Source organism: Desmodus rotundus, chromosome 11 (assembly GCF_022682495.2).
Source record: "Desmodus rotundus isolate HL8 chromosome 11, HLdesRot8A.1, whole genome shotgun sequence".
NCBI lineage: Eukaryota > Metazoa > Chordata > Mammalia > Chiroptera > Phyllostomidae > Desmodus > Desmodus rotundus.
In genome coordinates this window covers 7,264,860-7,291,661 of record NC_071397.1, presented here as the reverse complement: position 1 = coordinate 7,291,661, position 26,802 = coordinate 7,264,860, and the positions used below count along the sequence as shown (strand labels likewise).

The following is a 26,802-nucleotide window of genomic DNA, read 5'->3' as shown; positions in this document are numbered from 1 at the left end:
GTAAAAAAATAATCACTGAGATATTTTACAGAAAACCTGATGTGTATTTTATCCTTCCAGCTCATCTCAGTTCAGAGCAGACACATTCCACACGGTCAGCAGCCCCACGTGACCAGCGAGTTCTGCCACCTTGGACAGCTCACACAAAGGCGACTGGAAACAATGCCCATCAGTTCCCCTGCCTTTGGAAACAAAGACTCCTGCAGACCTAATGCTAATCAGAGGTTCTTCCCTAGAACCACTCTTGACAGAACCCGGGAGGGTCCACAGTCAACATTCCCAGAGCCCTGCCTGGGGTCCCTTCAGTATTTCCTTTTCCATGGTCAGACTCGGAAATAAAAGAAAAAGTAGAATTATTCAACCTGTACTTCCCAAGACAAACTCTGCATCTCTTCTGCTTTGCGTACACAGTTAGTTCCACGAGGAACGTCCTCCCTGCACACCCGCCCACCACCCCGTGGGCCTAGTCTGATTCCCAAGCTCAAAGTCAGCCCCTCCAGCAAGCCTCTGCAGACCTTCTCAGTGAGAGTGCTGCTTCTTCCTTCCTGAACTCCAGAACAGTTACATTGACCATTGTATTGCGGTCATTTACGCATTTGTCTTTTCTCGCCAATGGTCTCTGTCACTAAATCAATGGACATTTCCCGGCAATTTGGCTCAGCCCAGATAGCACATGGCTCTCGTTGACTCTCTCTGCCCTGGTGTCTTTGACAGCCGCACTGTTGGGCCGTCCCTCCTGCTTCCCCTCAGGTTCCCCTCGGGCCCCCTCAGTGACTCCTCCCCCTCTCTCCTAACATCAGAGTCCCTCAGGACACCATCCTGGGTCCTTTTCTCTCCTCCCTTGATGCTTCCCTGGTGCAGCCTTCCCAGTCATTCCCAAAGATTCATCATTACCCTGAACTCTCTCAAACCTGTACCTCCAGCCCACCAGTTTCCCGAGCTCTGGATCCTGGGACCCTTCTGCCTCCTGTACTTACCTGCGCTGAGGTACCTCACACACCTATGTAGTGTTGTTATGTGCCAGACATTGTTCTAAGTGCTCAGTGTTTCTCATTACAGGTGCTACAGCCCATCTTACAGATGGGAAAGAAAGAATATGCAAACTGAGTCCATCTTCCTAAGCCTCTAAGCCCAAGTGTCCGCTGGCAGATCCTGTCCTGTACAGGGGCCGACGTCCACCCAGTTCCTCATGGCAGACACCTGGGCGGTCCTTGACTCGCACTCACTCCGCCATCCCAACAAGCACTCTTATAGTTTCTCCTAAATAGCTGTTGCATCTGTCCACTTCTCTTCATCCTCACTGCTCACACCTGAGTGCAAGCCCCTCTTCTTCCTATCTTCGACTGCACCAAGAGCCTCCTAATGGTCCACCCAGGACCATTCTTCAACAGAGTACCCTGAACGGTCTTTTAGAAAAGTGGGTTGGATCACCTCAAAGCCCTGTTTAAAGCCTTTGGTGGCTTTCTGTGGCCCTTAGAACTTAATCCAAATGCTCAGTTCTTCCCATTTCCATGGTGTCTCCCAAAAGGACTTGCTCTTTTCTATGGGGGACCCTCTGATTGTTCTGTACCCCCATTCACATATCTAACCACAACTCTATTTTCAGATCTCGGTGGAAGTGTCCCTGTTTCAGGGGGACCGTCATGACCCCCCATACCAGAATAAAGCTTCTTGCTAGATGCTCCCACAGGGCCCCTGAATATTCCCTTTCCAAATACTCACCACACTTGTCATTATTGTTCAGGACCAGTGTCCCCTATTAGACTTCTCGGACGCAGGGACTGTGCCTGTTGGCTCATCATTAAATCCCTGCCCCCACAGAACCTAGCACACAGAAGCGAGCATTTGGATTTAATTCTATGGGCTACAGAAAGCCACTGAAGGCTTTAAGCAGGGCATTGAGGTGATCCAATCTACTTTTCTCAATAAACATTTTTTATTTATTTGATCAATAACCGACACTAGTCTCCTTTTAGAAAAAACTTCTCTGACTCGTCCTTGCTTTTGCCAAAGAACCGTGTTAGGAGCCCTGTTCACTAAAGGTGCTCAGTAAACACCTGCTGAGTAAAAGGGCCACAGGAAGGAATACCTCTCATCCTGTCCTTCTGTCAAAACTCACGCCCTCTGTTCAAGAAAATGTGCCTGTGAGAATGTAAGAAATACACTGTTGACTTTGTTCCCAGCTCCTAGCACACAGCTCCTAAATCCCTTGGAATTTCCTGGGTGATAAGAGCCTCTTTTCTCCTACTGAAGCAACTCTTCATGAGACCTAGTCACTTCCAGATGGGGGCTGGCCACCAGAAAGATCAAGCCTCGATTAGAAGCCTCGAAATTTCAGCCTCATTTCCCAAACTCTGGAGAGAGGGCTGGAGGTTGAGCTAAAACTTGCCTACATGATGAACTCCATGAAGCCCTTAAATGGCAAGGCACCAAGAGCTTCTGGGTTGTTGAACCTAAACTCCACAGGGACAGAAGCTTTTGTGCTCAGGTCAGGAGCCTTGCTGCCCTTACCTTTCTGGTCATTATCCTATGTACCCCTTTATCTGGCTGTTCCTTGGTATTCTTTATAATATCCTTTATACTAAACTGGCATTAGGAAGAAAAGTGTTTCCCTGAGTTCTGTGAATCATTCTAGCAAATTATTGAACCTGAGGAGGGGATTGCGGGAACCCCCAATTTGCATCTAGTTGAACAGAAGAGGGGGTAGCCTGGGAACCCACTACTTGTGACTGGTGTATAAAGTGGGGGGCAGTCTGCTGGGCCTGAACCCTTAAAGCAAGGGGTCTGTGCTAATTCCAGGTAGTTGGTGACAGAAGCGAGTTAAGTCATAGGACACCCAGGAGAATCGGTGTCCACAGAGAATTGGAGAATTGCTTGGTGTGGAAATCCACACACTTGGTGGCAGCCGTGTTTTGAGTAAAACACAGACCTCAGTAGTGCTGACTAACGCCCGTCAGGCTCCACATGCTAGTCTACACTGGGAAACACTCTGCTCTCTCCCGTCTCCCCATCCCAAGGAAAAGGTATAAATTAAGACAGCAACGAGTTTTCCTAAATCTGACGTAATGTAGAAGGTGGACAAGTTTTTCATGTAAACTTCATGGTCTCATCTTACAGGGTCCTGTTATTGGAAGGCTAGATGGCCTTAATCAGATACGTCTATTATCGAATTCAAGTATGATGTCTCATTCCAAGTCACACTGCATTGTTTCCCCACTGGTCAGCCAGGAGTATGAGTGACCGAGGAAGGGCTCACGGTAGATGAGCTCGTGCTTATCACTCCGCCCCACGCCCAGGTTAGGTGAGTCCTGGGCACAGATGCTGCCGCCTCCCTGACCTGGGACTCTCCCTGGAGTGCAGGCTGGTCTCACCATCAGACCTCCAAAGACAGGGATCACGCATCTTTCCTGTTCTGCCTCTTTGTGGTCAGAGGACGATGTTTCACACACAGGCACAGTGTTGCTCTGGTCCAGACAGGTGTCAAAGAGTCAAGGAGAGCTGATGACAGGGTGCGTGACAGAGCTGCTGCCTCCCTAAGGCTAGACATGGGATTTGGTCATCCCATACCCGAGCCAGCTCCAGGTGTGAGGTAGGCATCTCCATCTCCATACTTCTAGCCAGTCATCACCTGTTCTGAGGCACCCACTGACTGCGTACAGAATTCCACCCTGTTTCTTCTTCCTAAGCCTGAGATAGAAGGATCCTAGGGATATTCTGGAGAGCCGAACACAGAATGGTGTCAAGTGTTCTGGTGTTCTTTGAGCTCTCACTGCCTCATTTCACAAAAGTCTTGACTTGTTCTTTTCGTGGTGGCCTAACTGCTGCCCCATTAGGTCAAGACTCCAAAGGAGACATGAGGTAGGCCCATTCTTCTGAGGATACATTTCACAGCAAGTGACTGTTTTGCCCACAGAGCTCAGGTGTCCTGGGGGACCTACCTCAGCCCCAAGCAGAGCTTCAGAGGTGAAGACCCCAGCACATGGGCCCCTGACCTCTGTCTTGCTTTTACCTGCTCCAGCCATCCATTCCCCTCCTCATTGTCAACACGGTCCCTGCCCCTTACTCACCACCAGCTCTGCAAAGCGGACGTTAAGCTCCTCCGGGTTCGGAATAGGACTGGAGAACTCCATGTACTGCAGGGGGCTACTGTCCCGGAGGTTGATCTCAGGGAGGTCGCCGCCCCCAAAGCAGCACAAGAAGCCCAGGCCATGGCGACTCCTCTTGCGGGGGGCCATGGTCACCACAGGCCGGGGGATGATCAACAGGCAGGTGCCCTAGGTCCTCATTGTGATCTGGGTAGGAGGAGAACAGAGAGCACAGAGTGGTCAGGAGTGGCAGCCAGGTAGGCGCGGACGGCGGTCACACCGCCACCAGAACTCCGTAGTCCTCGGCTCAGTTGCCGAGCCCCTTCCCTTCTCCCACTGCATCTCTGCTTTCTCTGGCTCCTTCTACCTGAGGCGCTTCTTCCTCACCACACCCTCCCAGTGTGCCCTCACACGAACACTTTCAGATTGCCAGTCTGCACCCCTAGAGAAGAGAGGAGGTCGAAGACAGCACTCATTTTACCTCCTCCATTGCTGTCAGATGGAACCCTATCCCTTATCCTCCAGCAGACCCATTTTCAGCAGGGCTCACCCACTCCATTCATTCTGGGGTTTGGGGATACCTGGTTCAAATGTTTAATACAATGGGGAGGGAAGAGTTCGTATTTGTAAGTATTGATTCTTGGCTGTTTCTTCTAGATTTGGGTCATGAACAGAATGATGAGGATGTCTCCATGGTCTCTACTCACATCACTGCTAAAAATGTTGACCACAGCGAGGATACAGACGGACCTAGACGGGAATGCCAAGGAACTAGTCATCAACTCTCTCAGGGAACGGTCCTCCAGCCAGCTCGGAATCCACACACCCGTGTAGTTATCTAGCCTTCTTTTCTATAAAGACACTGTAGGAGCTTTTCCTAAAGCCTCACGGAACTCGAGACATGGCTAATCTAAGGTATTCCTTTGAAACAAGCTCTAGAACTTTATCAAGAAAAGATAAGTTAAACGTTTCATAACTTGTTCCTACTGAACTCAAGGTAACTTTCGGAGACCCTTGCTTTGTTTCCTAAGCCCTAACCACCTAGCTAATAAAATAATCATCTGATCCAGCCTCTCATATAAATCCTGATGCATTTTAATTGTCATTCTAGAGCTTTTTACCAGCTCCATTTTTTCTTTCTTTATAGACTTTTTTAACAGACCCAGAAGAGCCTCAAATAACACACAACCTGAGGTTGTCTTGTATTATAGGCCATCTTTTATGGATTTACACATTGGCTCTCCGCAGCTATAATGAACCGCCTGGAAGGCAGGGGCCATGCCTCCTGCTTCTTTGACACCCCTCCCCCTATAGAAATAGCTATTTCTATAGCTAATAAAATGCCTTACACTTAGTGAGTATTCAATAAATATTTCACGGTCAACTGAAAAACAACCTGTGTTCATGGAAAAGGAGGAGAGAGGTCCTTATTAATCAGTCAGGAAATAATGACTGAAATCTCTGATTTCTAGAGGTTGACAAGCCAACAGGAACCCTGTAAGTCTGTTGTTGCCTCCCTCTCTTAGGGACCCATCTAAACATCCGAAACTGAAGACACAGATGATTCAGCTGGAAGTCATGTAGCTTCATGGAAGAGAGCAGAAAACTGAGGTCCAAGGAGGAGATGTCTTATCTGAGGCCACACAGGCTAGGGACAGAGCTGGGGTTGAACCCCAGGACCCCAGTGCTCAGACTGTGGTGTGGTCACTACCTTACCAGAGCTCATCTTCCCACATCAACTCTCCTTTCACCCAATGCCCTAGCTTCCTAGTAGCCTCCCTCCACTAGAGAATATCGATCTCAACAGCTTAGGTTAGAAGTCGTTCCAGTCTCTGCCTTGGCTGGTGTGGTTCAGTGGACTGAGTGCTGGTCTGCGAACCAAAGGGTTGCCAGTTCGATTCCCAGTCAGGGCACACGCCTCGGTTGTGGGCCAGGTCCCCAGTAGGGGGGCACACAAGAGGCAGACACACATTGATGTTTCTCTCCCTCTCTTTCTCCCTCCCTTCCCCTCTCTCTAAAAATAAATAAATAAAATCTTAAAAAGAAGAAGAAGAAGAAGTAGTTCTAGTCTCAAAGGTCCCCTCTAAACCAGCAGAGGGTTATGAAGATCCCAAAGGCCACCTGATTTTCTTCCACCAGAAGGAACTGCTGCCACCACCCCAACTTCCTGTCCACTCCTGCTCTAACCCCTCCTCCTCTTGAGTAGAGTCTTCTAAGTCAGAGGAACTGGGATTTGACTCCTGGCTGGGTGACCCTGCACATGTTTCATGGGACCTTAATTTATCGGGCCCTGAGGTTTCTCGCCTGTGACACCAAGATAATAATCATAGCATCTTCTTCGCTGGCTTTTGGAGAAATGTAATTGAGGTAACATAAATAAGATGCCTGGAGCACACTGGCCCCTCGCTGCTGCTGTGGCTTCCTTATCATTTTCACAGCAAGCTGAGACGGCCCTGACCCAAGCCTGCAACGTGGAGCCCTTATCCGGGCATCGATGGGGCCACCAAGCAGGGCCTTGTAGAAACTTACCCAAGCAGATTTAAGAAGCTGCCTGGCTTTGCCTCCAGTAACTGGAAGGTCTGAACTAGGGGATCTGAACTTTTCTGCAGGCTCTGAGCTACCTCTAGTTGGAAAGGTAAACCCTGGTCACTGACCCTAGTGGAAAGATGTAGGTGAACAGAGTAGTTCATTTCTGCAAAATCCCTTTACAAAGACAAGCAACGGAGGTTCCCATATTAGAAAAGAGAAGCAATATGGAAAAATGGGAAGCAACAACAGAACAAAATCCAGGGGACTTGAACTTGGGCCAGAGGGATTTAACATGCCCCCCACCCCACCACCTACCTTTCTCTCCATTGGAAACTTCCCCAGTACCAACAGCTCCATGCCCTTCCTATTCTGTCTCCTTGCCCCATCCCTGTCTCCTCCCTGTGGGGACAAGGTCTTCTAGGACTTAGTCCCTAAACACAGACCAGCGGCCTAAGACATCACACCACCTGGTCACCATCAATTAGCCTTCTTGTAACTGTCACAGCATCTCCTCCAGCCCTCTGGCTCCTGCCAGACTCTGCCTCCTGAAAGTCACATCCCTCCACATTGTGGAGAAAACATATGTCCAGCCAGCTGTGGGTCAGGGAGTCGTGGTGTTATCCTTTCTGGGCCTCAGTTTCCTCTCGGCCCAGTGGCAGGGTTCAACTGAAGAACCCCCAGAGTCCAGTCAACCCTGATCTTTCACACTATCTGGCTGGATCTCATTCCCAAAGATTTCCCCAGGGGCCCTCCTCCGCCCGCACTGAGCACTCCTCCCACATTCCGCCCGGAGCCAGGAAGCACTTCCTATTTCGTGAGTTCAGTACTCCCATTTGGCTTGTAAAGATGAAAATCCTAACCCTTACCCCCATGCCCTGGCCCACAGCCCCTCTACACACCAGTTTTTGCATTAATTAGGACTTCAAAGCTCCATATCATCCGTGCTTACTCCTAAGTCATAACTAAGAGCAGAATAATATTAACACTGAGACTCTGGTATTTGCCAGACACTGAGCTGTATCTGCATTGCATCCTCATAACGACTCTCTGAGATACGTGCATCATTTTAAAGATGTTATTAAAGAAAAATAAAATCCTGTGGTTCAGAGAAGTTAGGTAACTTACCTAAAGACATACAGTCAGTTATGGCATAGCTAGGACTCAAACATGTGACTTTGACTCTAAAGCTATAAACCACTAAGCCACGGTGCACAGGTCTAGGGAATGTCCTAATCGGAGACCTGCTCAGAGCTTTCTCAAGTGTTCTTTAGGTTCTGACTCAAAATCCCTTGAATGGAGCATTTCCTATGAATTGGACCAGGTGCTTTCACAGCCCGGCAACGTCACTTCAGCTTCGCATGAACTTGTGAGGTGGTTATTACTATTATCCACCCCTAAAGATGACGATATTAGGGCTTGGGCAGCTATTACACGGCTTGTCAACAGCACCAGCCACAAAGAGACAGAGCTGCAACTCACAGCTAAATATTCTGACTCCGAATTCAGTGCTCCTGTCAGAGGACCAAAGCTGTCTCAGAAACTCTCCCTTTAGCTCTTAGGACCAATGCTGTGGCTTCAGAGTACCCAAACTGCCTTCTCCTGTCCCCTCCCCCCAGCTCCATACCTGGGGGGTAACAGAGCAAGGATATGCTATTGTGTCTCCTTGGCCACTTCCCATATGCCTCCAAATGTCAGGCACTCTGCTGACAGTTTAGTACTTTATCTCGTTTATTCACTGAAGTTCTCCAACAACATGACTACCTCTTCGTACTGATGATGATGTTAAGACTCCCAAAGGTCAGGTGACTTGGCCAATGGCCACGTCCTGTGGGTGAAGGGGCCGGATTTTGAGGATAGGGTGGCACACGAACACACATGCTTTCAACCAGCTTTTAGCCACTGGCCTGGATGGCGACAATTGAACTTGGGCCTTCCGCATGTTCCTTCTCCTCAAGGAGGGCCCCTTCTAGTGTAGGAGCCAGGGGAGCGAAGGCAGTCAGCGGAGGAAAGTTAGAGAGACAGGTACAGCGGCAGCACTGAGAAAGAGGACCCGGTTTAGCCTAGGGAAGGCAGGCACCCAGGAGAAGACGACATTGAGCTAGTCTTGGAAAAGTCGAGAGAATTAAGGAAGGGTAAAAAGTGGAAAAAGGCATTCCAGGCAGAGGGAACAGTATAAGCAAAGGCACAGAGCATGGTGTATGTGAGACCAGAGTTCTGACCAGTGGCTTATTATTAGGTTGGCCAAAAAAGGTCTGTTTTATTTTTTCTGTAAAATAAAAGACACATTTTTCATCTTCACCAATAACTTTATTGACTGGGATATTTTGAGTATGTCAGCCATCTCCCACTATTGGCTTCTAGTGGGTAGAGGCCAGGGTGCTGCTGAACATCTTCTGATGCATATGACAGCCCACAGCAAAAAATTATTTTGCCACAATGTCAATAGTACCAAGAAACTTCGCAAAACACTTTTGACACGTTCCATCAGTCACAGCACCTTCTCCATACACTGCATAAATCTTTTTTGTTTCTGTTGCATTTTTACCTTTCTTGAAATAATAAAGCATAATCAGCTGAAATTGTTGCAAATTTTCTTCCATCTTTGATGTTAAAATGGCTGCACAAAAATTCACCAATTTTGATAAGCTTTTTTTAAATGCATGCTGATATGACAGCTGTCACAATACAGTGTAATAAAATTGTTTCAAATGACGTTAAAGACAATTAAGTACTACTGGAGCCATCATATGGAAAAAACTAAATGAACGTTTTAGCCAACCCATACTTTGTGGCTAAATTAATAGGCAAAGGGAATAGATGGGGTATGCAAGAACCTTGGGTTGTCAATACATCTCAGGCATCCTGGGGAGCCTGATCCTTTGCCCTCTTCTCCCCACCATGTCCCCTGGGGCCAGGGTCTGGGAATGGGGTCCAGAGCTTCCCAGGGCTGATGCATGAAACAAGAAGAATGCAAACAATTTCCTGTTTTACAGGCAGACGATTCCTGCCTACTTACTGACCCACTATATGCCACTGGGGCCACCTAGGAAATGGACCCAGGCCCAGCTTCCCCAAAACCTGGCTCCCAAAGGACGAGCCCATGCTTTTCCATCTTGAGCCTCTGCCCATCATCTCCCCACTGCCCACCTTTACCATGTCTGCTCCCACTTCAAGCCTCTGAAGACTATCCCCTCATGCTTTGAGGGCAGCAAACCGGCTTGGGATTCCTTACAACGCTATCTATACACACCTCCACCCTGATGCTGTCCGAATTACCAACGCCAACTCCACCCCACGAACTTGGTTGGGTTCTGCTCATAAACGCTATGTGACATCAGACAAGTTACTTACCCAGCCTCTCTCAGCCTCAATTTTCTCATCAGGAAAATGGGGAAATCATAATAGCACATACTTCACAGGGTTGTATTGAGGACTAAATTAGTTAAGATTTGTAAAGCACTAGCGCCATGGAATAGGCAACACTATTAATAACTACACAGAAAATGCCACTGTTGTAATTATGAAATACCGGAAAGTGGACTGCATTAACATTACAGAAAGTTCTGTGTATGAATGAATCTTACACATTATTGCAGCTGTTGGCAAATACTGCAGGGGCCGAACCTACCCCCAGGCTGTGTTTGTAAACTCAGTCTTATCTGAACGCAGAGCACTCATCGTTCAAGTACCACCTGTGGCTGCGTTCATGCCGCAGAGACCCCACGGCCCACAAGGCATTTACTCCTGGCCCTTTACAGAAAGCGCACCCATCACTGTGATATTAGGTTGAATTATATGTAGCCGACAGTATTCAATTATGTTTAATCTCCAAAATCATTAATTTCATATGGTTCAACTTAGTGTATCAAACTGACTAATCGCATGTCCTGTCTTACCCATTAAAGTGGGAGGGCAGTGTTCTCAATTCAGTGACTCTAATCACAACAGAAAGTCATAATGATCATTTTTGAGCACCTACCAAGTTCAAGGTTTATCTTGAACTTTCACCACACTCCTGCAGGGTAAATATGATTGCCAACACCACCACCCGCCCACCCGGTTTTTACAGATGAAAAAGTTTGAGGCTCAGAAAGATGTAAAGTGTAGAGCTAGGACTCAAACCAGGTGTCCAGACCCCACACCTACCACACTGTCCCCACTCAGTGCCAAGAGGTTGCTGGGAGTGAGCTCCGTCCCTGATCAGGATAAGAAATGACAACATGAAGACATCCTGTCTGCCCACTTCTCTGCGGGTCGTCTCCCACACAGAGCCCCTCCCACCATGTGGTCGATAGGGCCCAATTGTCACTTCCCTGTCAAGCTCAGGACAGGAAAGTGTGAGCCTCAGGAGGGGCTGAGAAGGGGGCAGGGAGCACTTTCAAAAATAATCAAGCTCTCTTTCCAGGACTGAGGGAGCTATTTTTAGCAGCCGCCTAAATTACGGTTTTCCCCTCTGCTCTGGGAAAGGCAAAGAAAGCAAAAGTAAACTCTCTGAGCCCCAGTCTCCTTTGTGCGGATGCGGAAAAAGAGAAGGGGAAGGAGAGAAAGGGGTGTCTTGCTGGATGAGTGAAACTGAAAATTTCCCAAAGTGGCATTTCTCTGACTTGGGGGGGGAATGTGAAAGTTAGGGATTTTCCAACTGTTTTCTCATTTTGAGAAATAATGAAGAGAATATAGGTTTCTTTGTCTCACTGGGGAAGAAAACTAGTAGATGCTAGCTCTCCAAGGCCGTGATCAAGCGTTCATCCATTCACCCCCTGAGTGACTGCTAGGTAGAAAGCAATTTTCTCAGTGTCTCACAGGAACCAAACATCATATCCGATCCTCACCGGGTTTACAGTCTTGTTGGGGAGGCATGTGCATAAACAACTAGGATGCAAGGGACAGAAGGAGGTGCAGCTCCAGGTGGGGGACTGCAGGGAGGGAAGACCGACTTCTGGCTACTGATCTGGAGCACTCACCACAGGAAGTGGCACTGACGCGGGTCAAAGAGGAAGAAAGAATATTGGCACATGCCAGTTGGCTGTCCAGAAAGTATTTACAACAAAGGTGTACCAGAGTGCCTGGCATCAAGAAAGCCCCAAGGGGAGACTCCCGGCCAAGATGGAGGCATAAGTAGATGCACTGTGCCTCCGCACACAACCAAAAGAAGGACAATAACAGATTTAAAAACAAAAAACAACCAGAACTCCCAGAAAATCGAACTGTATGGAAGTCCGACAACCAAGGAGTTAAAGAAGACCTGTAGGAGGGGCGGAGATGGGCAGCTGGGCAGAGAGGACTTGTGGCAAGGTGAGGGCTGGGGGACGGGGACAGGAGGTGGTCAGCAGAGTGGGTGCTCCCACATTTTCATGTCAATAAACCGGGAGGAGCAACTGGGGAGTGAGACAGACTGAGCAACCCAGGGTTCCAGTGCAGGGAATATAAAGCCTCAAAACCTCTGAATGAAAAAACCTGTGGGGTTGAGGGAGCAGGAGAAACTACCAGCCTCACAGGAGAGTTCACTGGAGAGACCCACAGGGTCCTAGAATAGACACAAAACCACCCACCCAGGAATCAGCACCAGAAGGGCCCAATTTGCTTGTGGGTAGTGGAGGAAGTGACTACAAACCGGCAGAGAGCGGAACAAGCGCCACTGTTCCCTCTCAGACCCTCCCCCACACACAGCACCACAACGCAGCAGCGTTGTGGGTTGCCCCACCCTGGTGAATACCTAAGGCTCTGCCCCTTACTACGTAACAGGCGCCCTGAGACAAAAAATGGCCCAAATGAAAGAACAAATCAAAACTCCAGAAAAATACAACTAAGCAACAAAGTGATAGCCAACCTATCAGATGCACAGTTCAAAACGCTGATAATCAGAATGCTTACAGAAATGCTTGAGTATTGTCCCAAAATAGAGGAAAAAGTGAAGGCTATGCAAAGTGAAATAAAGGAAAATGCACAGGGAACCAACAATGATGGGAAGGAAACCGGGCCTCAAATTGACGGTTTGGACCAGAAGGAAGAAATAAACATTCAAGCAGAGCAGAAAAAAAGAATTCACAAAAAGGAGGAGAGAGTTAGGAACCTCCAGGACAACTTTAAATGTTTCAACAGCTACATCGTAGGGGTGCCAGAAGGAGAAGAGGAAGAGCAAGAAATTGAAAACTTATTTGAAAACATAATGAAGGAGAACTTCCCCAATCTGGCAAAGGAAATAGACTTCCAGGAAGTCCAGGAAGCTCAGAGAGTCCCAAAGAAGTTAGACCCAAGGAAGCACACACCAAGGCACATCATAATTACATTACCCAAGGTTAAAGAGGAGAGAATCTTAAAAGCAGGAAGATAAAAGGAGACAGTTACCTACAAAGGAGTGCCCATAAGACTATCAGCTGATTTCTCAAAAGAAACCTTACAGGCAAGAAGGGGCTGGAAAGAAGTATTTGAAGTCATGAAAGGCAATGACCTACATCCAAGATTACTCTATCCAGCAAAGCTATCATTTAGAATGGAAGGACAGATAAAGTGCTTCCCAGATAAGGTCAAGTTAAAGGAGTTCATCACCACCAAGCCTTATTATATGAAATGTTAAAGGGACTTATCCAAGAAAAAGATCAAAATCTATGAACAGTAAAATGACAACAAACTCACAACTATGAACAACTGAACCAAAAAGCAAAAACAAAAACAAACTAAACCAACAACTAGAACAGGAACAGAATCACAGAAATGGAGATCACATGAAGGACTATCAGTGGGGAGGGGGAGAGGGGAGAATAGGAGAAAATGTACAAGGAATAAAAAGCACAACTGGTAGGTACAAAATAGACAGGGGGAGGTTAAGAATAGTATGGGAAATGGAGAAGCTGAAGAACTTATATGTATGACCCATGAACATGAACTAAAGGGGGGAATGCTGGTGGAATGGAGGGTGCAGGGCAGAGGGGAATAAAGGGGGGAAGAGTGGGACAACTGTAATAGCATAATCAATCAAATATATTTTTTAAAAAAGAAAGCCCCAACATAAATGAGAGGTGAAGGAAGTTTACCAGAAGTTTATGAGAGGTTTACCAGGCTGGAATGCAGGGCTCAAAGAGGGGAAGTGGGGGACAAGAAAGGGCCAGAGGAAGGCAGGCCCCAAATGCCAGGCTGAGGAGGAAGAACAGCTGAGAGATGGGTGGTTGGTTGGCTTTTAGTAAAAAGAGTTTGTGAGACCTGATCAGAGCTGGGATTTGATGGACAATTCTAGTGGCACCGTAGTGGGTGGATTAACAGAGAGACAGAGCAAGGGGAAGAGTTAGAGGAGGAAAGCCCTCTGTCTGTCTGAATAAGAGGTAATGAGGCCCTGAATCACTGCGAATGGAGAGGAGGGGACAGATGCCAGAGATGTCACGGAGGGTGTGCCAGCACGTGTGTGAGTGGGTGAGGGGGCTTTGGCATGACACCTACCAATCACAGAAAACAGGACTAGGGCTGAGCATGATGGGGGACTGCTGGGAGCTCTCTGGACAACAGCTGCAAAGTAACAGAGAAGAAAGCATTTCAACACCCAAGTCTCTGCTACCCATTAGAGCCAGAGGGAATCCTGGCCAAAGGGAAACCACCCTACACCTGTTACCTCACCTCCTCTAACTTCCAGGAAAAGCAGCCCACAGCCTCTGTCTGCATGCTCCCGCCTGGCCTCCCCATGGAGCACCCAGTGTGCTAAGAACTCACGCCACTTGGGCAGCCCAGGTGCAGAGGGGCTGCTTCCCGGCCACTCCTCCTGTTCCTCTTTGGGGTTCTTGGACAAAGGCATGCTGTCAGGCATGAGGGCAGGCTCCTGGGGTCCCGTTAGGAAGGTCAGCCCTGGTGGGCCAGCGCACATGGTCATACTCTAGACGCCAGGGTGTCTTCCCAGACACGATGCCCTCATGACGTTCCTGCTAGTCCCTCTCAGCGTCCTGCATCCACACCAGAGAAGCCTTGCATGTGCCTTGGGACCTGGCTGGACATAAATCTTGGACCGCAGGCACATTCCATCTCTTTGGAGGGGCAGGGTTGTGGGGGGCAGGGGCTGGGAGTGGGGTGGAAGGGGATCTGAGCTGACTCCTAGAAGGCAAATGTGATTGACAGCGCAGACCCAGGGGGGCCCCTGGCCTGCCCCTCACTCTTGTCCATACAATTTCATCCATCCATTCATTCATTATAACAAATATTTGTCGAGCACCTAAGTACCATGCAAAGAGCTAGAAAAATGCAACGGCAAACAAGGGTTCAGTCTGGTGGGGCAGTGAACAATTAAACAAACAAGCCTAATGAAGTGTGGATAAGGTGATGATAGGGGAGCACAAATGTTTGCGTCTGGGAATGTTTGCAGGACTCCGTCCCCAGTGGGGTCTCTATTCCACCCTGAGCCCTCAGCTCCTGCGAAGGGGTTAGAGGGGGCATTGTACAGTGGGAAGAGTGTTGGGAAATAACCAGAGATGCCATCAAAGACTCAGGACCAGATATTTCCCACTATTACAAAAGACTGAAAACACCCCAAAGATCAGAACATAAAGACTGGATGATATGGATTGATTAGACAGACACATCCTCACACACACACACAATTCTCTTTGGGCTACTGCAGTGTGGGGTTGTTTTTCTTATGATTTTCCAGATTTTTCAAATTTCTTGAGCATTTAATACTTTCATCAGAAAACAATGCAGTTTTTATAAGAAGAACCACCACAGGCTAAAAATAAAGAGACCCAGGATTAAGTGTCAGCTCTGCCCTAGCAGGCTACCTGCACAAGAGAGGAATGACCTTGGACAAGAGCATAATTTCTCTGAGCCTTGTCTGTAAATAAATGGGCAGGTCAAACCACATGCTGCCTAGATTTTCTCCCGCCTCTGCCCCTGGGACCTGTGCCACAGAACAGGCGAGGTGCGAAGCGATGCTGGTCAAATGGAACCAAACCCCCTGGGCTCCCATTCGTCCGTCATTCAATACTGAACCACTGTTGTTTAGCACCGGCTCTACACCTGGCACTGGTCTTGGTGCTGGGGTCTAAGGGCCAACTAAAGAGACACGCTCCTGCCCTCACGGAGCCACAGTGTCCCGAGCTCAGAGGCCCCTTCCACGGCTCTTTGTCTCCCATCCCCAAAGCCCCACCCTGTTAGTGTTTCTTGCCCCTTTTTCCAAAATGCCATGAGTGCATTTGTTTCATTCCCAAACACCAAGCTCCAGACCCGGTGCACCTCCACATGGTCTCATGCAGGGAACAATGCTGACCTCTTGTTTCTCCCCTTCCCAGCATCCTGCCAACGGCTCTTTGAGTAATGTTTCCAGGAGCACCTGAGTCTGCATTCCTCGGTTCAGCATCCCTCAGGGTTCCCAGTCCACACGGAAAGCCACCTGCTTTGATTTTAAGGTTTGGCCATGTGGTGGGGCTCACAAATTCCATACCAACCAAGCCTTGAAATCAGACCTACATCCCGAGTGCCGAGGCGGACAGGCAAGGACTGGAGCTCTCCCACACTGCTGCTGGGAATGCAGGGTGGTGCAGCCGTTATGGACACCAGTTTGGCCATTTCTTAAAAATTAAACACGAACCTTCATATGAGCCAGTCACTCCACTCCTCGATATTTACCCAAGAGAAATTAAAGGTATGCCTACACAGAGTCTCATTCATAAAGGTGCACAGCAGCTTCATCTGTGATTGCTCCGAACGGGAAGCAACCCGCATGCCCGCGAACAGGTGAATCAATAAACAAATTGTGTAGTGTATCCATATCATAGAATACCCCTCATTAATAAAAAAGGAATGAACTATTTACACATGCCACTCATGGATGGATCTCAAAATAAGTACAAGTGAAAGAAACCAGAGGGAAAAGAGAACATATTGTAAGATTCCATGTAGGTTAGCTTGTAAGGGAATACAAGCTAACCTACAACGAGGTGGCAGTTTCCTATGGAGAGGAGGAGGGTGGGCAGGGAGGCGGTGGATTATGAAAGAGCACAAGGGAAGTCCGGGGAGGGGGTGATGGATATGTTCATTACAGTGATTGTGGAGGTGGTTTCAGAGGTGTATACTTGTCAAATCGCGTACTTCAATCGTGTAAGGTTTGTTATGTTTCCATTTTAGCTCAATAAAGCTGTTAATGGCAAACAAACCAGTATTGTCATAGCCTCGTAACATCAAACACCAAGGGCTCAGGCCGCTGAGACTGGCCCCCTCCTGGAAGATTTCCAATATTATAAGCTACCCTCCAGATTCTAGAAGAGACCCCATGGGAGTGATGGTATGTGGCACACAGACTCCCCCACAGGCCCAAGCCTCAGCCGCCTGGTTTCACCTCCCAGGAGACAGTGGTATATTGTGAAGAGGGTATGCTTTTATACGAAGCCTGTGCCTGAGTGACTCAGTACCCGTGAGCCTCCTCTCCCTCACAGACCCAGGGAGGACAATGCCCACCATGCTCCCATGGGCACCAAATGAAGGGCAAACACGAAGGAGCCAGCACAGCACCAGGCACATCACAGGCCCTCAAACTGAGTTCCCTTGTCCTCTCCCACCTCCGGCCTGCTCAGAGCGACGGCTAAGGCTCAGGACTCAGCCTGCAAAAGTGTGAGAGAAGCTAAGGGGCTCCCAGGAGCTGAGCGAGGATGGAGTGAGACCCAGGGAAGCACAGTCAGGCACACACCTGGTTCCATCTGGGTGTCTCTGGGAATGAGGCTGAATTGACAGCAGGCCAGGGTCTCCGGTGGGTAAAGATGGAGAGCTCACTGCCTGAGATTTGTAAGAGGCAGAGAGTATGGTGAAGGGGATAGAGAACGGGAGCTGTGACATGGCGTTTTCAGGACAAAGCCTCAGGAGGGCTGTGGTCGAGGGGGTAGGGGGCATATCCGACCCATGCACAGCACACAAGCAAGTATGGCAGATGCTCGGGAAATGACCGAGGGAGGGAGGGAGGAAATTAATGCGAGCTAGCACATGAGATCATTTGACTCCGGGTGCAGAGGTGTGTGCGTAGGGGTGGTTGTATGTGTCATGTATGTTTGTAGTGTGATGTATGGTGTGTGTTTATATGTGCATATGTGGTATGGCGTATGTATATAGGTGGCATATGTACATGTGTGCTCATCTCCAGGGAACAAATACACACAATTATACTGACTTTCAAGTCTCAGCAGAAAGAGGATCCAGCCGGTTCCTCAAAGTATATGAGCAGAGAAAACAATAGTATCACTCAAAATCAGCCCCCATGTCAATTTGGAACCGGCCTACCTGTAGATTATAAGGGAGCTGCCCAAGCACAGTATTTGGAAAGTGTTACTGTGGGGGATGCCATGTCTCGGCTTCCTTTTCCCATGAGCCACACTGGCCGGGAGCACAGAACCATTCAAAGGATGCTGTACCTGCCATGGGCCAGAGACAGCATCCACGTTCGTCATCTCATCTCAAGACAACCAAGTGAGGTCACGGTCTTTGACTGATGAGGACATGGAGGTTCAAAACCAGGAGATGACACCCAAACAGAGCTCTTCACATATGAATGACACCGCCTCATTCCAGCCCAGTCTCAATTCAGCTCTGCGTCTATGTATCCCTGTGTGCTTGTGTGTGTCCAGCAGGCGTAACTGGTCTCCCTTAGGTGATATCATAATGGGGCATACACTCCACCTGCCTCTGCTGGTTGAAATTGTCAGGTTGCAATTCAGCTGCTTCCCCAACAAGCTTGAGATGGGAAGAAATTCCTGACAATAATGTGTCACCAAACTATTCCATACTCCACACTTTACAAGACAGATATTCAATACATTTCCAGAAAGAAGGACACTAACTTTTACCTAGCATGAGCTAGGCTGGGCTCAAACTTTCACACTTTTTATTTCAGTTAATTATCTCAACATCCTGCAAAGATGGTATTTTGACGGCATTTTTACATCTAGGGATATTGAAGCTTAAAGAATATAAGCAGCTTGGCCAAGTTCGTAAAGTTCATAAAACATGTGAACCTCAGTGTGAATGATTCCAGAACTCAGACAGCCTTCCCACATGCAGTGTGTAAAAGGCAGCATCGTGGTCAACAGTCGGAGCCCCCATGGCCACGGCAGCGTCCTGCAGTGCCCCACCCTTCCCCACCATCCCGTCCTAATGCTCGAGGAATAATCCAGCACTAGTACAGAGAACCCCCGTTCCCTAGGCAGACGGCAACCCTGGCCCCAGCATCTTACCGCAAACACTGAGTCACAGAAAGGTCTGGGCTGCCCCACCTTCAGGGCCAGCCTCTTGGGCGTGTGAGCTGTATACCTTCAGAAGGACCCCTGCTTGGTTTCAGGCTCTGCTATCACCATCCTGAAATCTTTAATAATTTTTGCGCCGGGCCCCACAGATCATGCAGCTGGGCCTGCCCATCTTCCCCGGCAGCCAGCACAGGCAGACTTTTCCAGGAAGAGCAGCCAGCCAGCCACTCCCTGTGTGCTTCCAAAAATGTGACCCACAGTCCCTGAATGGTCAGCACAGAGCAGAGACCAGTTACGTTAAACTGGGGTGGCTTCCTGCCCAGATGGCCTTGATGGGCAACTCTAACTGCTGGGCAGTTTCCGGCCCTGATCTCTCCTCCTTATCCCACCTCAACCTCTGCTCCACGCTCCCTGGTTCCCGGCTCACTCCTCCCTCAAAGCACCATTGCTCAAGGGACTGAAATTCCTAGAGGGCACAGCCACTTTTATTTCTATCTCCCCCCACAGGGCTTTTTCTGCAGGCACAGCAGGAACTTGATAAGAGCCAGGGATTAAATCAATTGTAGTATTTCCTGAATTCTTGACTCTTATCAGTTATAAGACATATCCCAAAGATTATATGTCCTTCTGCCATGGGTATGAAAAGCAAGAGGATGTGTTGACTCTGAAATAAAGGATTGTTCTACATTTGGGTTCACAGTATTGTCTATCCCGCACCCATTCTAGGCCCATGCCCACCCGGCCTCCTCCTCTCCATTCCCTGTGTAGATCTGCCTTCTCCAAACAGCCTTCCTGGCCATCCTAGTCTTCCTGCCTTCTCCCAGATAAACTCAGCGCACTTTTTGTCTGCTCTGTTTATAGGACACTTCATCATTTACCACTTCATCACAGTTTATGTTATTCTTGTATTAATTTATACTTTTAATTTCAATGAAATAAAGTCGGTAGCCCCAGGGAACAGTTGCTGGCACGGTGCCATGTCCCACAGCGAGCCCTCTTCCTGCAGGAAAGATACCTGATGGCAGTGGGTGGGGCCGGGGGTAGAGAGAGGAGAAAGTTAAGTCCCCGGAAACGAATATTTATGGCAAAACCAATGAACTCAGGTCCTTCAATGTCTTCTCTTCTTCAGAGTCCACTGGAGGTCAAAGGCATCCAGACCTTGGCCTGACCCCCTCAAGAAGCATCTCAAGTGATTCCGTAAGAGGCAAAGGCATGCTCCTTTATAAACTGGCATGGTTAAATCAGATGTTGGCATCCCCAGACAAAACACAGGGCATCTTCATTTCTGTTTCCACTTCCCCACTCCTGCCTGTAAACAAAGGGCACGTTGCAGGTAAAAGGCATAAGATTTCTTTTTCCTTTCTGTGCTTCAAGGAGTGGGATGTTTCCTCCCAGGAAAAGGAGACCCAGTCTCCAGAACATCAGACCGGAGAGGCTGGGGTTTCCTCTGGGAGCCCCGGCCACCACTCCCCATAGGCCCAAGTCCTGGGAGCAATCCGTGCAGGGGCGCGAAAGCCTTTCTTGGACCCTAACTTCCCTGCAAGCTCCACCCGGTTCTCTTCCCTGTAAAGCTTTACCTATCCAGCAGGGCACCTCATTTTCTCCCCCTCCTCTGCTTCTTCAGTGCTCAGTAATTAAGGCCCATGAACCACTTCGCCCTGGAATCTGCATTCTGGATATCACTTCCTTCCCCCTTGTCTCCCCTCTAGAGACTATTTCCTTAGTTCCCCGTTGTCACGGAGTTTCGGGACAATGTGAAATCCTACCCTGCTGTCCCAGTGCTCCAACTTCCTTCTTCCTCTGCGATTTCAACCAGCTGGTTCCATCTGCTTGGCACAGCCTCTCCCTGCCCTTCCCATTCTCCTGGCCGCTCACCTGGCAAGCTGCTCTCCCTCCCCCACGGGTGTGGGCCAGGCACTCCTCCTGAGCGTCTGCCTTTCTCCCATCCTCAGACATCAGACTCCTACCAACTTCCCCTCAGACTGGCTTCATCCTCTCCCACCCTTCAGACCACCTCTGCCTTTTGCTGTGAATGACACCCCAGGCCTGCGGTTCAAAGCTACAGAATCACCATTAACCCTTCCTTCGTCTTGAGCACTGCTATACGGCAGGCATTTTATACGTATTATCTCCTTCAATTCTCACAAAAAAACACCCCTTAGAAGTTGGCATTAGCATCCTGATTTTACTGCTGCGGAAAGTGAGGCTCCCAGGAGCCAAGGGACCTGCCCAAATTCACAATCACAGAACTGGCTCAGCTGGGATTATAGGCTGGTTTTGACAGGTGGTCTAAAGCCCCCATTTCCCCTCCCAGCAGGCTGCACTCTGTTCTCTTCTGTATAAATTATCCCATCAGCTTCTGTGCCCAGTCCACTCAGAAACGCTCCCTGTGTGGGCCCTTTGCTCCTGGGTGGACACTCAGGCCCTGCGCAGACACAGGGCGCGGCTGTGTAGTCACGGTGGCAGGGGCTGGACGTCTACTCCCACACGTCCCAGCACCTCACCCTGTGCTCACTCAGCGAGCTGGTATGTGCTCTGAGCTGGGAACTCTTTCTTCAAGGCATCTTCCTTTTTTACCAGTTCGGCTGACCTCCAGCCCAGGTGGAGGCTGACCCCTCTCTCTGGGCTCCATCTGTACCTGGCTCACTCCTCCTCTTGGCCTCAGGCCAAAACCCATCTACAAGCTACCTTCTCAGATCTTATCCTGGGTTCCCAGCATGCTTTCCTCAATTTAGCTCTTCATTTTCCAGCTCTCAGCAGCAAACCTCCAACAGTGCCTCCCAAAGAGCTTACCCTGTAAACTAAGAGAGCAAAGGGCCCTGGCTCTCAGAATTTCTGAGTCAGCAGATCTCAAGTAAGGATCCAGGAATCTGCATTTTAACAAGTTTTGTATGATCCATACATAAAACTGACCTCATCTTGCTCAAGTTCAGGGCTAGCTGAGAAATAGACACATGAAGCACATAGATGGAGGTCACGTTATCAGCCATGTTCCCGATATGGCTGTGGCAGTATGTGGCTTTATATCTCGGGCCGAATGCACTTCCTAATATCCCACTCATGAGTGAGGCCAGCTCCTGTGCCCAGTGATTAGCATAAGAGGCAGGCCTTGGACTTCCCCATCCCAAGTGATTGGGAGGCAGGCACTTCAATTGACTCTCAGTTCTCGTCCCTTCTCTTTCACCAGCATTGTGCCCACCTTTTCTCAATGTGACCTTTCCAGACCTGTGATCAAATCCCCAGGTTCTCACACCTGGCTGCACAGGAGCATCACAGGACATTGGGAAAGATATCAATGCCTGGATCCAAATCAGAACCAATGAAAGCAGAATCTCTGGGTGGGCATGGGGGGGCCATCAGGGTGAGCCGCTCGCCCAGGCCTGCCCAGGGCTGTCCTGGTTTGAATACTGAAAGTCCCACATTCGGGGGATCCGTCAGTCCCCGGAACACTGTAACAGTTCATCCTACTGGGTGCTGGTATTTGTAAATCTCTCCGGATGATTCCAATTTTCAGCCAAGTTTGCCAAACAGAGGATACTACCTGTTGGTAGAGAGATGCCCCTCCCAATAGGCCAACTCCCCAGGCTTTCCCCGGAGCTCACCTGCCTTTTGTTTGTGTTTTAGCTCAGGTGATCTCAACACAGGTCCCTGGACCAGCAGCATCAGCATCACCAGGGCATGCATTTTTTTTTAAAAGGTAGAGCCAATTCTAGATAATTTTCTCTTCTTTCAGCTACAGATGGATCCTTTTCAAATCCTTGCCAACAGCTTCCAGCATTTACTGATTGAGCGAAGTGGGGGTTAAGGAGTTAACTGTCAGGAGCTCGGTGTGGAAGGTGGTTTGAGGCTGAGAGGCCAGTCCCCAGGGAGGTGCATGGCACTCAGAGGGGGCTTGGTTTTGATTCAGATGCAACAAACTGACCACCACTAACTAGCTGGCTTATTGATGCTGTCTCATTAAATTCGACACTAACTCCGTCAAGTATACGATGCTGCGGTTTTGTGGGGTCCACACATAAAACTAACTGTCCTCTTCTTGCTCAAGTTCAGGCCCAGTTGAGAAATAGATACATGAAGCAAACAGACAGAGGTCACAATATCAAAATCCCATAAAGCTGTGGGATCATGCAGCTTTGTATTTCTGGCCGAATGGACTTTCTAATACCCCCCTCATGAGTGAGGCCAGATCCTGTGCCCAGTGGTTGGCACAGAAGGGTGACGACGTGGACCTCCCCATAGAAGCAGGCTCCTGACCTCACCACCCAGTCCTGGCCAGATGCACCCACCCTGCAGGTGGCAGATCCCAGAGAGGGGAAGGAGTGCTGAAGTGCGGTCCGGTTCTTAACTTCTTCCAGAGTCTCTGTTAGAGCTGCCTCGCCTCTTCCCATGAGGGGGTGATGGAGAGAGAGAAGCCACGGCTCTGCACCCCGATGTACAGTACGGCCACTTGTGCCCCGACCCCACTCCTGGGGATGCTGACCTGGTCCAGGGAGGGGGCTGGGCCTTGATAGTTTATAAAAGTTCCCTATCACTCCCTTGGCTAAGGTACCATCAAGATCGAGTACCCACTCTTAGGAAATCCTCTCCTGGAGACACAAAGCCCGGAATGCTCCTCTCCGAGGCTGGGGTTGTCCCTATTTCATAACCAGGGACACAAGTGCTTGGGAATCCTGCGCATCTAGCCCTATGCCCAGGGCCTGTAAACAGAACAGCAAGAATGAGTCAATGACAGCTTTCTTCAAATCTCAGGTGGACTCGGGGGTTTTCAGCCAGCTTGCAGCCAGATCAGTATACCAGTTTTACCCGTGGGCCCTCTTAGAGGGTCCTTTAAAATGCAGCTCCTTGGGTCCCACCCCCAGAGGTTCTAACGCAGAAAGAGGGCTGTGTAGCTGTAAGAAGAGCTTTGTGGTCAGGCAGATCCGGGTTCTACCGTGGCTTTGCCACCACCTAGCAGGAAGGCCTTGCCTGGTTGGCTCACCCTCTCTGAGGCTCAGTTTCCTCATTTGTCAAATAGAGATCACAGGAGTAATGACCTCGTGAGTTTCCTGGGAGTCGAACTGGGACACAAAGCACCCAGCGCAGTGCACGGTCACAGTAGGAATGGGGAGAAACTGTAGACATTGATTGCTATTTATGGATGCTGTTCTTTAGGGGAGGCTTCTTTGAAAAGATTGGGTGGCCATTTTGGATACAGGCAGGAATGCCAAGGGGAGAATGAGCCAAGTCTTGAAAGATGCAGGGAGGGGAGCCAGAAACGGAGCAGGGGCCAGTGCACAGAAGTGGGGGTGATTGAATTGTGTGCAGAGGGTGGGGGGCTGCTGCAGCTCTGGCCGGGAGAGGGGCTGGGGCTCAGTCACCCAAAATAGAATCTCCTTGTCTCCAAGCTCACAGTTTGCTTTTCCCCCTCCTCCCCTTCTCCCTGGGCCACTCTCCACATGCCTCTGTCCAGGCTCATTTGTTAGAACTGCCCCCCCACTGTACCCCCACCCCTGCTCTAGGGACTCAAAGAATCTTAGCAATGTGTCCAACTCTAAGTGCTGGAGGAAAAGAAGCAAAATAAAAGAGAAAACCCTCTTTCCAGGCCTGTGTCTTCATATGACTCCCCAGTCTTCCTCTCCCACCAGGGATGGCCACTCTGAGTCAGCATCTGGTTAGAAGTACCCACACCAAGAGCGGCACCGACAGTCTGCCCCATCGCCCGACCACAAAGCCCTCTTTGCCGATGCCCCTTCCCTCTTTCACAACCAGACTCAGTGCTTATCCACCAAGTCTCCCCTGATGAACTGCACTCGATTGCAAGAGTTCCTTCCTCCATACGTGCAGCCACTCATTCATCGATTCGTTCCACACACGTTCACGGAGCAGCTACGGAAGAGAGTGCGAGATTTGAAGCTCACACAGTCGTAAGGAGAAAATGGGGCCCCCTTGTCATGTCCTTCAAAGTGTTCTCTTTTCTAACGTGAGAAGAGACCTCCCGGGCACAGGTGAGACGCGGCCAACTGTTCTTCCTCTCTGTTGTGCACGTGCAAAACACTTCAAAGAACACACATCTGTATCAGGCACAGATAACACACTTCTATCCCGCAGACTTCAGACATTTGCCTGAGCCTCCGTGCACGTCATCTTCTGTAAAGGCCGTGACCGCTGTGCCTGACATCTCAACTTAGTGACCGCCCTAACCGACACTTGCCCTACACAGATGCACAAGGCACCGGAGATGTGGAGAGGAAGAAGGTGTACTTCCGAGCGCCTACAAATCACAGTTTCGGGGGAGAGCCACGCACATAAACGGGGAGTCGTACCACCATAGGGGAAGCACGTAGGTAAGACGTTTTGATGCGAGTAGAAAGAGGCATCTAATACAATCTGATTGTTGACAAGGAGGACACCTGGGAAGACTTCCTGAAGGAGGAAATCCCGGAGCTCAGTCTTACAAACGAGAAGCATTAAGTTTGAAGTCAAGCCTACGCATTGGCCCGATTCCTGCCTTTTGAGACCACGTGAATCACTCCTCACTGACTTTGCTCCCTTCCCTTCCCTGCCCCTCCACCGCAGAATGTCACACCATTGGGACTTTTGGAAAATAAATCCATGTGCAGATGGTATGATTGTGTTTAGATTTCCCCCCTCCTTTTATTTAGAGTTAACAGTATAACATCAATAGCATGATACTAATCATGTAATAAAAGCTAAAAATACAAAGCAAGAGTTTATTCCCCCTGGCTCTTTTAGGGGTGAGCAGATACCTCCTCCCTCCCCCTTAGCCTTTCAACACCAGAGCAACTGAAGGCCAGAGCTGAGTTCTCAAATGTGGCACCATGGTCCTTAATAGCTGGACAGCAACTACTGGCAGCTAGAGAAGGGCAGGCTCTGGGCCACTGGAGAGCTGAGAGCCAGGGCTGTACCGGGCTCTGCAGAAAGGAGCTTCAGTTGAGAGGCAAAGCCTCCTTAGGGAAGCAGAGTGGGGAGCAGGCTGCCACACCACACTTCTTGTCAAGCCCAGTCATCCAAACAGCTGGTGAGAATCATTGTTTATGTCAAGACTGAATGAGAAAGAAAAGATGCGGGTACTCACATACATACGAGTGGGAGAGAATTTTTCTTTTTATTCTCATCCGAAGACATGCTTACTGATTTTAGGGAGAACAGGAGGGAAAGAGAGAGGGAGAGAAACACTGATGTGAAAAATAGTGATCGGCCGTCTCTTACACTCATCCTGACCAGGGACTGACTGAACCCGCAATCCAGACATGTGCCCTGACTGGGAATCGAACCCACGACCTTTCAGTTTATGGGACAACGCTCCAACCAAATGAGTCACACTAGCCAGGGTGAGTGGGAGAGAATTTGAAGTCCAGCAGCCCCTTGCTCACGTGGAATGAGATCTCCTTTGACGTGAGGGGTCTGCCCTGATATTTTCCCCTGGTTGAGTTCACTGAAGTCAATCTCCCTTTCACTGGGGACTTTACACATTATTCAAGGGACCACATTTTATGTCACCCGGTGTTAGCTGACATGAGCCTGCACCCAAGACTCCTTTCTGAGAAGCCGAAAAAGCCTCAGGAACAGGATGTGATCAAGAATGTGGAATTTTTAACTTCTAAACTTCGCTCTGCCACTAACTAGCTCCAAGCCCTTGGGGAAGTTACCTCACTTCTTGAAGCCTGACCTCTTCATCATTGAAAAGAGAACACGACAGGACATACCACATACTGCAGTTGTGGGGAGTGACAGTTCAGGACTGATGATAGAGTGTTTGATATCTGATACAGCGTATTTTATGAGGGAACTATGTAAAGTGTTTCCCAGTATACTTTGCCTCTGGGAAATCCAGGTGTTCATTTTTCCCCTTTCCTTTATCTGGTACCCTTCTAATATCAGAGATAAGCCATGACCTATTTTCCCTAGGCAAAAAAAAGCCCCCAGAGCAAGAAGATCCATAGAATTGGGAACAGCTGCATTTTCTTCAGACAGGAAGAGGCAACAGA

At 49.2% G+C, this 26,802-nt stretch overlaps 1 protein-coding gene across 3 annotated transcripts in view; it reads right to left on the bottom strand.

Moving 5' to 3' along the window:
- DAAM2 (dishevelled associated activator of morphogenesis 2) overlaps positions 1-26,802 on the bottom strand; it is a 109,380-nt gene that overhangs the window by 41,868 nt on the left and 40,710 nt on the right. For all 3 annotated transcript variants that reach the window (XM_053913472.2, XM_071219653.1, XM_024557826.4), the window contains exon 2: positions 4,068-4,292. In XM_053913472.2, the coding sequence (XP_053769447.1) occupies positions 4,068-4,235 (168 nt within the window). In that variant the 5' untranslated portion in view covers positions 4,236-4,292. The remainder of the gene's footprint in view (positions 1-4,067; positions 4,293-26,802) is intronic.